Raw genomic sequence first — 13,245 nt, forward strand, 5'->3', positions numbered from 1 at the left:
AAGTTGGACAATGATTAAGGATTACCATAGAAGAACTGATGCATTTGAGTTGTTCCAGAAGACAAAGTCAAATAATATAACAAAATGTGCAAAGAGCTGGAGTTAGAAAACCAAAAGGGAAAAACACGCACAGCATTTCTAAAGCTGAAAAACTGGAGAATATTGAAAATTACCACGGACTGCAAAATGAATAAATAGATCTGTGTTGGAAGAAGTGCACCCAGAGTGCTCTAAGAAGCCAGGATGGTCAGACTTCGCCTCTCATACTTTGGACATATTGTCAGAAAGGACCATTCCCTAGAAAAGGATAACATGTTTGGTAAAGCAGAGGGTTGGAGAAAAGAGGAAGACCCCCAGAGAGATAGACTGGCACCATGAAGGCATCAATGGATTCAAACATAGCAACAATTCTGGAGTTGGCCCAGGACCGGGCAGTGTTTCATTCTGTTGTGCATAGAGTGGCTATGAGTAGGCCTACTCAATGGCACCTAACAACAACAACAACAAGGTACAGAAAAATAACATCTGATCAATGATTGTATCACTACAACAACTTTAAATGGCTTAAAGTCAGATATGATCTCAAAGCTGAATGTTAAATTCAGACCTATTATCTGTGTGTTCACATTGATATATGTGAATATAAATATGTTAACAATGCTATTATGACTTCTAAAAATGAAAGGGAAAACATTTATCACAGAAATAGAAGCTAATATAAAATCTCATTCAAAGAAAACATCCCAGTCTTTAAAATGGGAATACGGTATGTCTGATTCCTCTGCCACGGTACAACATACTGAATGGGAAAAAAAGCAAAAAGAAGCCAACAGAAATGAATCTTTTATGAATAAGTGGTTTTCTTGGAAGTATTATAGAACGGACTGTCAAGAATTCATCACTTACTCTATTCAACATAAACTCTTACACTATTATAAAAACTGCTGGTGAAAATAATAATAAAGTGCTTGATTAAAACATCTACAACCCTAACTACAACAACTATAAATACTAAGGTTTTAAGTACTCTTGGACTTCAATGAATTGAATTTTCTAGTGCAGTATCTAAAAATTCATTAAAGTCCAACAGTAACTTGTTGTGAAGTGCCATCGAGTCAGTTCCGACCCATTGCGACCCTGTGTATAGTTTCCGAGGAGCAGCTGGTGAGCTTGAACCACCGACCTTGCAGTTCAAACGGCTTTGCAATCTGGTTCATTAACCCATAGCGCCACACCAGGACCTTAGTATTTGCTGTTGTTGTTAGGGTTGTAGATGTTTGAGAAAGATGAGGCTTTCTGCTCTTGTAAAGATTTACAACCTCAGAATCTCTGGACAGGGTCGCTGTGAGTCAGAACCTGACTCCACGGCATACCACCACCACCACCAGTATCTTTCAGAAATAATGAGTGCAGAGAATCTCCCATTGTTGTTGTTAGGTACCATCGAGTCAGTACTGACCCATGACGACCTTATGCACAGCAGAACGAAACACTACCCAATCCTGGGCCAAACATTAAAAACAAACAAAAGCATTATGATAGATAATTTTATTTCTCAAATATGAGGGGTTGCTAACTTACTTGTCTTTATGGAACTTTATGATGTAGTGTCAGATAGTCCTTCAGCCTCAAAATACTCTCCATAGGAAAAAAAAAAAAAAGTCACTTAAACCCTGACTTCAGATTTTTGCCAAAAGCAAAGAACCATCTGTACTAGGTATTTTAGGATGTGGGTAAGATGAAAAGCCCTGGTGTAGTGTTTAAACCACAAGGTTGGTAGTTCAAGCTCTCCAGCTGCTCCTCGGGAACCCTATACAAGGTCACCATGGTCAGAACCAATTCAACAGGACTTAACAACAATAACAAGGTGAGACTATGTCCTAGGTATTTGTATAATAGTTTCTGGGCTTAAAATGATAAAAAATCAAATCCTAAATATCCTTGTAAAAAATAACATGATTATTTATTTAGGAGGCAAATGACATTGTCTGAAATTTCTCTTTAAAATATTTTATAAACAAAATGTAAAGATGACAGAACTGATGAAGCAAGTGTGGCAAAATGATGACAACTGCTAAAGTCAAAGTCAGACTATGGGATTTATTATTTTTTGTTACCTATTCTTTTCATAAAGAAAAGCCAAGTTTTTAATACTCATTAAATAACTGATTAACAAACATGCATATAAAAAAGGAAGTTGCAACTTCAGAAAAATTCTTAAAGACTAAAATGAAGTATATTAAAATGTTAAACAGTGTTTATAATGGGATACTGAGAACCTGGAATATTACTTTCCAGAAACTCAACCACTACTATTAAAACCATGCAAAAGAAGTATTGAATTTGTACTGGAAAAATGTATAAATAACATAATCTGCTTAAAAAATAATAATTAAAGTTGGTTTCATTTTTAAAATAATCAATAAAGGTAAAGAACTTACTTGTTCTTCTCTTTTCTGTTTGCGTAACTGAAGTCCTTCTTCTTCTCTTCTTCTTCGCATCTCATCAGGATTTAGGGACTTGTTCTTATAGCTTTTCAGGCGAAAGTTCTCTTTTCCTGGGGTGGTCATGATTTCTACAACATTAAGGGAGAATTAGAAACAAATAAGTTTAACTGTAAAAAGATTTCTATAGTAATAAAAAGCTTAGCATCTTAAATACATGCTGAGACCCAACTCCAAAGAGACTCTGGGAACAGTTACATTATTATTTAATGATTTCATTGAGAAAATTCACATACCATACAATCCACTCATTTAAAGAATGCAATTCAACAGTTGCTCGTATACTCATAGCTTTGTGCAACCAACACCACATTCAATTTTAGAACATTTTCATTTCCTCAAAAAGAAACCCCAAACTGCTATTGTTGCAAATGTAAAGGTAGACATTTTGTAACAAAAGGAGAGGAGTGGTTGACCTTGCAGTCCAGGAGGAAGGACCCTAGGACCATAAAGGGAGAAAAGCGGAACGTGGGACCCCATCAAGAGAAGCAGCAACGCCAAAGATGGAGGCAGAGATGATGACGTGGAGAGATGGAGTGGCTAGGGACACTAGACTCAAGTAGGAGAGGGGCTGAGTACTGGCAGCCAGGAGACAGGCTTGCAGAGTATGAGCTCTTTGGTTGTCTGAAAGGTTATATATTCCTGAGTGCTTTGGAGTACATCCACAAAAAAAAAAAAAACAACAGAGGGAATGGAAGCAAATGCTGCTGAATAATGATGCATGGAGGGGATATTATCATTGCAATGAAACAAATACAACAGGATGAACGTAAAGCCGATCTTCTCCCATGTAAACTATCACTCAATTCACAATAAAAGCTTTAAAAAAAAAAAAGAATATCCCACCTGAGAACTCCAGTCCTAGATTATGACTATTAATAAGATCCAGTAACTTTTTCCACATTTTGCTGAACTACAAGCATGTATGAGGTGGATTCAAAAAGTTGGTAGAAAAATGGAATTAAAAGATACTGGAATTTTTCTACAAATTTTTTGAAGCCCCATCATATATATATATATACACATACATACATACATGTCCATTTGTTTTTTATTATAAAAGGCTTATAGTATACAAACTGATTTGCTTCTTCCATTTTCCATTATGATCTAACAAAAAAATTCAAATTAGCACATCCTGGTGTGGCACTGTGGGTTAATGCACTAGACTCAAAGTTGTTTGAACTGCAAGGTCGGCAGTTCAAGCTCACCAGCTGCTCCTCAGAAACTCTACACAGGGTCACTATGGGTCGGAACCGACTCGATGGCGCCTAACAACAACAATCTAATTTTTAAGAGCTGGGAATGCAGAACCAAAGAACAAACAGCTCCACCAAGAAAGTAACATAATGGCATCAATAAACTCATACCTATCGATAATTACATTGAATGTCAATGGATTGAATGCACCAGTGAAGAGAAAGAGAGTGGCAGAATGGATAAGAAAACAAGACCCTTCAATATGCTGCCTGCAAGATTCACACCTTACACACAAAGACAAAAACAGACTAAAAGTTAAAGGATGGAAAAAAACTTACCAAGCTAACTGCAACAATAAACAAGCAGGAGTGGCAATACTAATCTCCGATAAAGTAAACTTTAAGATAAAAACCAGCAAAAGAGACAAAGAAGGACATTATCTCATGATCAAAGGGTCAACTGAGCAAGATGACATAACCATAATAATTTTTAAGAGCTGTATAATATTCCATTATATGTATGCCCAAATATTTATGTAGAGTCCAGTGAACTTTATATAAATATTTAGGTATACATATTTTCTCTCCAGACTTCTATCTAAAAGTACTGCTAACTTCTAATATGTATGTTTTTGCATACATAATTAACATGTCTGTTTATGGTATTTATGAAGTGAAGCTTCTGGCTGACAAGATAAGCTCATTTAACATTTTAATCAACATTTATTGCTGAGATGCCCTCCAAAGGGATTGTTCCAGTTTGTAGTCCCACCATTAATATATGAGATTTCCTATTTCCCCATAATCTCTCCAAGAGTGTGTGCTGTCAGACCCTTGGAACACTGCCAATCTAGAAGTGAAAAAGGATTATCTCAGTATAATTTTATGTCCATTTGTTTTATCACAGATTAGAATTTATAAACATATGTATGTGTCTTTTCTATTCTCTTCTATGTCTTTTGCCCATTTTTCTATTGGGTGTTTTGGTGACTGGTATTTCTTTTTGATTTGTAAAACATTTACATTGTGAGTAAATGATTCTTCGTTATCTGTTTTACTAATATTTGTTACTGCTCTTATGTCGCTGAGGCAGCTCCAACTCACTGTGACCCTATGCACAACAGAATGAAACACTGCCTGGTCCGGCACCACCCTCACAATTGTTTCTGTGCTTGAACCCAGTGCTACTATCACTGTGCCAATCTATCTCGTTGGGGGTTGGGCCTCATTTGTTTTGCTGACCCTACACTTTACCAATCATAATGTTTTTCTCCAGGAACTGGTCCCTCCTGATAATAAGTCCGAAGTATTAGTTTCCATTTATCTTTGTCTTTTGCCTTTCTTTAATGTATAAGTGATCATGAAGATTTTTTTTTACTTATATACGGATAAATTTATCTGTATTTGGTATTTTTTGAGTTTTATAGTTCCCTCAGAAAGACCTTTTTATTTCTATGACTGAATAAAAAGATATTTCATATTTTTTCAGTTACTTTCAAAGTAAGTTATCAGACCCATCTGCTACTTACTTTGGAGTAAGATTGACATTCACCATACTCTTTGTTCAAACTATTGAACATCAAATAATCCATCTTTGCCCCCACTGATTAGAAATACAAAGAAAACCACAAAATTTACAAATGATGCTTCAGGAGGGATCTAACTTAGTGGTTCTTGTGTATTGGTTTGCATATTGGTGCTCTGCTGATCACATCAGGATTTTAGGAGGATCTCCCCCAAAAAATGCAGGTTTCTATCCAGGAGCTTCAGATTCAGAAGGTCTTAGGTGGCAGTCTGGTACTATTGACTTTCTCCAACAGCTTACATAAAAAAATGTTCAGCCTGGCATTAATGTTTTATGAATACTTCAATAAACTATACATCCTTCACTTAAAAAAAAAAAAAAAGGAACCCCCTATCTTTCAGCTATCACCTCATCCTTCTATACAGATTTGCCTATTCCGGACGACTCACAGAAATGGGATTATAAATTATGTGTCACTTTGTGGCTATATTCTGGCTTCTTTCACTTAGCACAATATTTTCACATAATGTTATATTATAATGTTATAGCATGTACCAAAGGAGATCTGGTAGCGTAGTGGTTACAAACCAGGCTGCTAACCTCAAGGTGGCAGTTCGAAACTGCCATGGGAGAAAGATGAGGCTTTCTGCTCCCATAAAGATTTACAGCCTTGGAAACCCTGTGCAGGGTCACTATGAGTCAGAACCGTCTCCACGGTACTTAACAACAACAAGCATGTATCAGCATGTCATTACTTTCTTAGACAAAATATTCCATTATATGTATACATATATACTGTTGTTGTGGTTAAGTGCTGTGCAGTCAGTTCTGACTCACAGCGATCCTGTATAGGATCTCCAAAGAGTTGCTGGTGAGTTTGAACTGCCAACTTTGTCTAGCAGGTCAGTGCTTATCCTACAGTGCCACACCAGAAGTCCATACAAACTCTATTATGTTGTTAGGTACTATCAAGTCGGTTCCAATTCATAGCAACCCTGTACAGGGTTTCCAAGGAGCAGCTAATGGGTTTGAACCACCGACCTGTTAGTTCACAGTGCAGTGCTGATCCTAAAGTGCCACACCACACACAATTTTTTAATGTTTATTCATTCATCAGGTGATGAACATTTGGATGCTTATAAATAATGCTATAAGCAATCATGAACAAGTTTTTACACGGACATATATTTGTTTCTGTTGGATACATATTTAGAAGTATAACGACTGGGTAATATGGTAATACATGTAATCAATTGAGAACTTCTTACACTGTTTTTCAAAATGGCTGCATTTTACCACTCCCATTAAATTTATGCACCAACCACTAGTCAGTGATTAAGAATTTGAAGCATTCTACCACCTTCTTCTAAGGACCTCTGGTAGCGCAGTTGTTACGAGTCGGGCTGTGAACCACAAAGTCAGCAGTTCAAAACTACCAGCTGCTCCACAGGAGAAAGCTGCGGCTTTCTGCTCCCGTAAAGATTTACAGCCTCAGAAACCCGATACAGGGTTGCTGTGAGTCAGAACCGACTCCATGGCACTTAACAACAACCACCATCTTCTATACAGTCAAGATGTACTGGTAATTACTGGTGATTTGAATGCAAAGGTTGGAAACGAGAGGAAGGATCAGTAGTTGAAAAATAAGACCTTGAGGACAGAAATGATGCTGGAGAACACACGAAAGAAATTTTTTTTTTTTTTTTGCATGGCCAATCGTATGCAAGTAAAATCTTGTTGGTGATCATTCAAAAATGGCTGCACATCAACAGAGAACTGCCAGAAACTCAAGCCGTATTCAGAAGAGGACATGAAACTAGGGATATCATTGCTGACGTCAGATGGATCTTGGCTGAAAACAGAGAATATAAGAAAGACGTTTACCTGTGCTTTATTGATAATGCAAAGGCTTTTGACTGTGTAGACAATGTCAATGTATGGGTAACATTGCAAAGAATGGGTATTCCATACACTTGATTGTGCTGAGGAACTTTTACATAGACAAAGGATCAATCATTTGAGCAGAACAAGGGCATACAGAATGGTTTAAAATAAGGAGAGGTGTGTACCAGGGCTATAGTCTCTAACCATACTTATTCGATCTTCATACTAAGCACCTAATCTGATAAACTGGATTATATGAAGAACATGGCATCAAGAATGGAGGAAGATTCATTAACAATCTATAATATGCAGCTGATACAACCTTGCTTGCTGAAAGTGAAGAAAACTTAAAAGTACTCTTGATGAAGATCAAAGATCACAACCTTCAGTGTGGATTGTACTTCAAGGTAAAGGAAACAAAAATCATCCCAACTAGACCATTAAATAATATAGTAACAAATGAAGAGAAGACTGAAGTTGTCAAGGACTTCATTTTACTTGGATCTACAATCAACACTCATGGACGCAGAAGTCAAGAAATCATATGGAGGACGACATTAGGCAAATCTGTTAAGACCACTTTAAAGTGTTCAAAAGCAAAGATACCAGTTTGAGGACAAGCCATAGTATTTTCAATAGCCTCATATGCACGTAAAAACTGAACACTGAATAAGGAAGACTGTACAAGAATGGATGCATTTGAGTTATGCTATTGGAAAACAATATTGAAAGTACCATGGAAGAATAAACAAATCTGTTTCACAGAAAGTACAGCTAGAACGCTCCTTAGAAGCCATAATGGCCAGACTTCGTCTATTATACTTTTGAGTACAGGGCTGCTATGAGTCAGAGCCGACGTGGCAGCACCTAACAAGAACATCAGCAGTGTAAGAATGCTGCAATTTCTTTACATCCCCACAACACTTGATATTTGTTTTTTTTATTCTAGCCATTTTAATGAATGTGAAACGGTTCTCATTGTGATTTTGATACATATTTTCCTAATAACAAATGAAATTCTGAATCTTTTCATGTGCTTACTAGTTACTTACATGTCTTCTTCCAATCAGTATTCATACCTTTTGCCCATTTTTTTTAAACAGGGTTGTCTTTTTCTTATTGAATTGTAACAATTCATTAATTTTTCTGGACGCAGGTCCCTTACATATGAAATGCAATTATTCTTTCCCATTCTGTGGGTTGAACTAGAATTCTAGCAGCAGTATTTTTTACTTATTCTCTTACATCCTTTTGTATTTAGAGGATCTGTGTGTGTGCACACCATATTACAAAGTAAGAAAGGCCTGGTGATCTACTTCAGAAAAATCAAACATTAAAACACTTTGGAGCACAATTCTACTCTAATGCACAAGGAGTCACCATTAATCAGATCTAACTCCATGTCATTTGGTTTGGTTATGATGGGATAATTACACAGTTCTTCAACTTTCAACAACTCTGCATATTAATATTTATATTATAAAACCATCCTATAACTAAAATAAGTATAACTTTCATATCATAATAATCAGAGCTGACATTTAAACTTGCCTTATGTTTGTTACTCCACCACTCATCTGTCAGTTTGTCATATTGTGGTGGCTCACTTGTTGCTATGATCATGATAGACAGATTTCAGATGAGCTTCCATACATACTAAGACAGACTAGGGGGAAGAACAGACAGTCTACTTCCAATTAGTCACTGAAAACCTTATGAATAGCAGTGGTACACTGTCAGACAGCACCAGAATACTGAATATTCAAACATGATGAAGAGCATCACCAAAGTACTGTTAGAAATAGTGCTGAAGAAGGGCACATCACGTTGGAAAGAACTCAAAATTCGACTGCAGTAGAGCTGGCCTCCTCAAAGTAGAGCTGACCGTGACATAAAGTGAATGTAAGAGCCTTCAGAACCTTCAACTGTTGATGGGGCAAAACTCAAAATGAGGAGAAATAGCTGGAAATATCCTTTAATAATCAGAACTTGGAATGTATGAAGCATGAATCTAAGAAAATTGTAAACGGTCAAAAATGAAATGGAACACATTAACATCGATATCCTAGGCATTAGTGAGCTGAAATGGACTGGTATTGGCCATTTTGAATCTGAAAATCACATGGTTTACTATGTCAGGAATAACAAACTGAAAGGGAATGCTGTCACAATCATCAAAAAGAACGTATCAAGACAACTAGGGGAACTGGTAGCAGAAGCAAGAAACCCATCGCTTTCTAATTCAAGATGCTCAGCTGCTCCCGGAGCTGCCATCTTGGGGGAGACAAAGCAGGGAATGATTAGAGCAGCCACAGACGCCTGACAGAACCACTGAGATTAAGAATTTTTTTTGTATCTGTTCACTGGTCTCTCACTATCTCCACACCTCCATTCTGGTGACTACAGGGGGTGCCTGAGCGAGTGAACACCTCACCCCAACCTGCGTAAGGTTCTACTACACATGCACACAGATATCCTCGAAATTTAAAATGATAGTTTCCACTTAAACCAAAGGACAGTGCAAAATGGCCACAGCCAGCCCTGAACTGTTTATCACTAGGAAAAAGGCCTGAATGGGGATTGTGGAGCGGGACAGGCAGACTGAGAAGGAAATAGGTCGAAAATTAAATCCTGAGTTACGTCACAATGACCAACAGTGGCATCTTGAAATTTTTCACGAAGAAGAATGAAAAGGGTAGCCCATATCCTGATCACAACTACCCGGAGGCAATAAGAAAGCATAAAAACATACCAAAATACAAACCCATCTAAGCATTAAGGCCACAGATAACTCTTGAATGTGTCCAAAAAACAAACAGATGACCATATCAGCACATGTCCAGAAACGAGATAAAGTGACTGAGACAAATGAGCTGGAAGTAGACCTACACTCCATACTGGAAGATAGGAAGGCTTTGGAAATGCCTGAGAAGGAATTCAGAAAAATGATTATAAACTGTATCAAAACACTATACAATGGAGTTGAGAAACATAATGAAGAAGTCAGGAAAGCACTACAGTAACAAATAAGATAGAGACAGTATTGGAAACAATTCAAAACCTACTGAAAGAGGTCCAAATGATTAATAACAGAGTATCAAAAAAGGACAATACACTGAAAGAGCAAAGGAGTAGAACTGAAGACATAGAAGCCAGAACTAGTGAACTAGAAAAGAAATCTCTCAACACTACTGAAATAGAAGAACAAGCACAAAAAAGGATTTAAAAATCTGAAGAATAAAAAAAGTCTTCATCCTACTCCCTCTGCAGGGATGCATGGTGGCTTTGTCACCTTATTCATAAATAAATCAAGAGAATTTTCATCTTTCAAACAATCTCAGATTAATCTCAAAACCTTTTTCACTGTATTTGTTATAGTTCACTATATTACTTCAGTGCTTAATGACATACAATTCTTTACCACTTCTCAGATCAAGTATTAAATTCTTGGTCTACTCCCCCTCCATTCTCCATCAATCCATACTAAAAACAGATCAAGTGCATATGAGATGGCTTTAAAAAGTTAGTGGAAAATTGAATTAAAAAATAATGGGATTTTCCCCCTGAATTTTTTGAAGTCTCCTTGTATACAATACCATATACATTCAGTCAGCCTAAAAAAGTCAGTAAATTTCAAGATAATGAACATTTAACATGAACGTGTACCATGAAATGCTAATAGACATAATTCTATCATATTGTTGCTGGTGTGAAGTGCCTTTGAGTCAGTTCCAATTCATCGGCTGGTAGGTTTGAAGTGTCTACCTGCGGTTAGCAGTACAGTGCTTATTCTACAGCGCAACACCAGGACTCCAATTCTATCATACTGTTGTTATTGTTATGTGCTGTCCAGTCAGTTTTGACTCATAGCAACCCAGTATATGGTTTCCAGAGACTATAACTCATTGGGGGAACAGACAGCATCATCTTTCTTTCACAAAGTAGTTGGTGGACTCAAAGCACCAATCTTGTGGTTTATAATACAGTATTTATACTACAAAGCGACCACGCTTCTATAATAAAAATTAGGGAAGAAAAATAAAAAGGAAACTACTATGCCCATTTTCCCTATAAAATAATTAGTGATTTTATTGTAATAACAACAGTAACAATGAGGGCAAAGATTGAAAATCCAAGCCCTAAGGCTGTCCTGTGAGAAGTTAATGCTGCAGAAACATGAATCATAGGTACTCAACACTGATTCTATTTTATAACCTTTTTAATACTATAAAAACCAATTCGATGGCACTTAAAAACAAATACTATAAAAATAATACAGCCATGTTATAGTTCATGAATACTATTGAAATTCATGTTATCTTTGTAACGCTGTTGTTGTTAGGTGCCATCAAGTCGGTACCGACTTGTAGCAACCTTATGCACAGCAAAACGAAACAATGCCCGATCTGGGGCCAACCTAACTTGGTCCTAAACATAAGATTTTTTGGACTTGTTTCATGGCCCAACTTCAGACCTGCCTTTGATACACTAATATCAAATTCTGGTTCCACTTTCCAGTATCTATGAGTTTCCAATCTGGGAGGTTCCCCAAAACCTCTCCCAGTATGCAAACATCTAAGAAAAAGTATTTACCAAGCGTCTTGGGAATACACACCCTAGGATTCAGTAATTCCACTCCAAAGAAATACTAGTAATATATATAGTAATATTCATTGCAGTATGAATGCTAAATAAAAAATTATAAACAAGCAAAATTTTCCAAATTGAAAATTCTGGGTGCTAGTCCAAGAATCATTTTATTACTTATGCTCCATAATTTTCTGCATGTCTGTAACATTTCATAGTTCAAAAAAAATTTTTAGAATATAAAAATTTAAGTGCAATTAGTATTAATACTATTTTTCTTTACCTTCTGATGGTTTTCCAATTAAGCAATATACATAATGTATATATTTTTTAAAACTTTCAAAAAATAAAAATGAAAGCATTTATTTACTATAATATTAATATCTACCTAAAATATTACATTTCTTTAATTTTGGATAGAATATTATCAACTCAACATGATTTCATCTGAAGTTTTGACTAAATAGTGAAAGTCTTTATAAAAGAGAAAAACTACCTCTAGTCTAATAGTTGAAAGATTTTTGTTTTGGGTGTGTACTTCTAAAAGACAGTATAAAAAGGATCTCTTCACAATAATAAAATTACATAATGTAAATTGCCTTTGTTCAATGTAGTAATTACTGAATTTAAGAAGCACTTTACTATAAGTATTTATATGTTTAGAAAAATTAGGGATCCATATTTGAGCCCATTCCAAAGAAAAGTGACCCTACAAAATGCTGAAATTATTGAACAATATCAGGAATATCACACACAAATAAAATTTTACTGACGATAATTTTTTTTAAAGTTGTAGCACTACATCCACAGGGAATTCCAAAACATTCATCCAGGAATCAGAAGAGGATGTGGAAAAAGGATGTCAATGCTGATTTCACATGGATCTTGGGTGAAATCAGAGAATACCAGGAATAATACCTGTGTCTTACTCATCATGTAAAGCCATTCAACTGTGAAAGTCATTATCGATAAGTAACTTTGCAAAGAATGGGTATTCTGTACATAGTAGGACAAGTAGAAGTAGTTCAAACAGAACAAGGGGGATACTGAATGGTTTAAAATCAGGAAAGACATGTGCCAGGGTTGTAACCTTTCACCAAACAAATCCAATCTGTATGCTAAGCAAATATCTGAGAACTGTTCTATATTGAGAAGAATGTGGTATTATAACCTTAATATGCAGATGACACAGCCTAGCTTACAAGAAGGAAAGGACTTGAAATATTTACTGCTAAAGATCAGAGTACAGCCTTCAGTATGGATTATAACTCAATGAAAGAAAACAAAATTCCTCACAACTGGACCAATAAACAGCATCATGATAAACAAGAGAAAAGACTGAAATTGCCAAGGATTTATTTCACTGATCCACAATCAATGTTCTTGGAAATAGCAGTCAAAACCCAAAGGACACATAGCCACAGAGCACTAGAGTGGAGACTGAAGCATCCATCTGATAAGAAGAGAGGGCATATGCACAAGAACACCCACACTTGCAGATAATACCCACTTGACCTGGCTTCAATGACTGGATGATCAGAGCTCA

General features: G+C 36.2%; 1 protein-coding gene across 1 annotated transcript in view; it reads right to left on the minus strand.

Annotated features, from left to right (window-relative positions):
* The window catches only part of KPNA1 (karyopherin alpha 1 (importin alpha 5)), a 124,136-nt gene that overhangs the window by 88,166 nt on the left and 22,725 nt on the right, over positions 1-13,245 (minus strand). The window contains exon 2 of the mRNA XM_006869355.1: positions 2,442-2,575. Within this exon, the coding sequence (XP_006869417.1) occupies positions 2,442-2,570 (129 nt within the window). The 5' untranslated portion in view covers positions 2,571-2,575. The remainder of the gene's footprint in view (positions 1-2,441; positions 2,576-13,245) is intronic.

This window comes from Chrysochloris asiatica, unplaced genomic scaffold (genome assembly GCF_000296735.1).
Source record: "Chrysochloris asiatica unplaced genomic scaffold, ChrAsi1.0 scaffold00130, whole genome shotgun sequence".
In the NCBI taxonomy this organism is placed as follows: Eukaryota; Metazoa; Chordata; class Mammalia; order Afrosoricida; family Chrysochloridae; genus Chrysochloris; species Chrysochloris asiatica.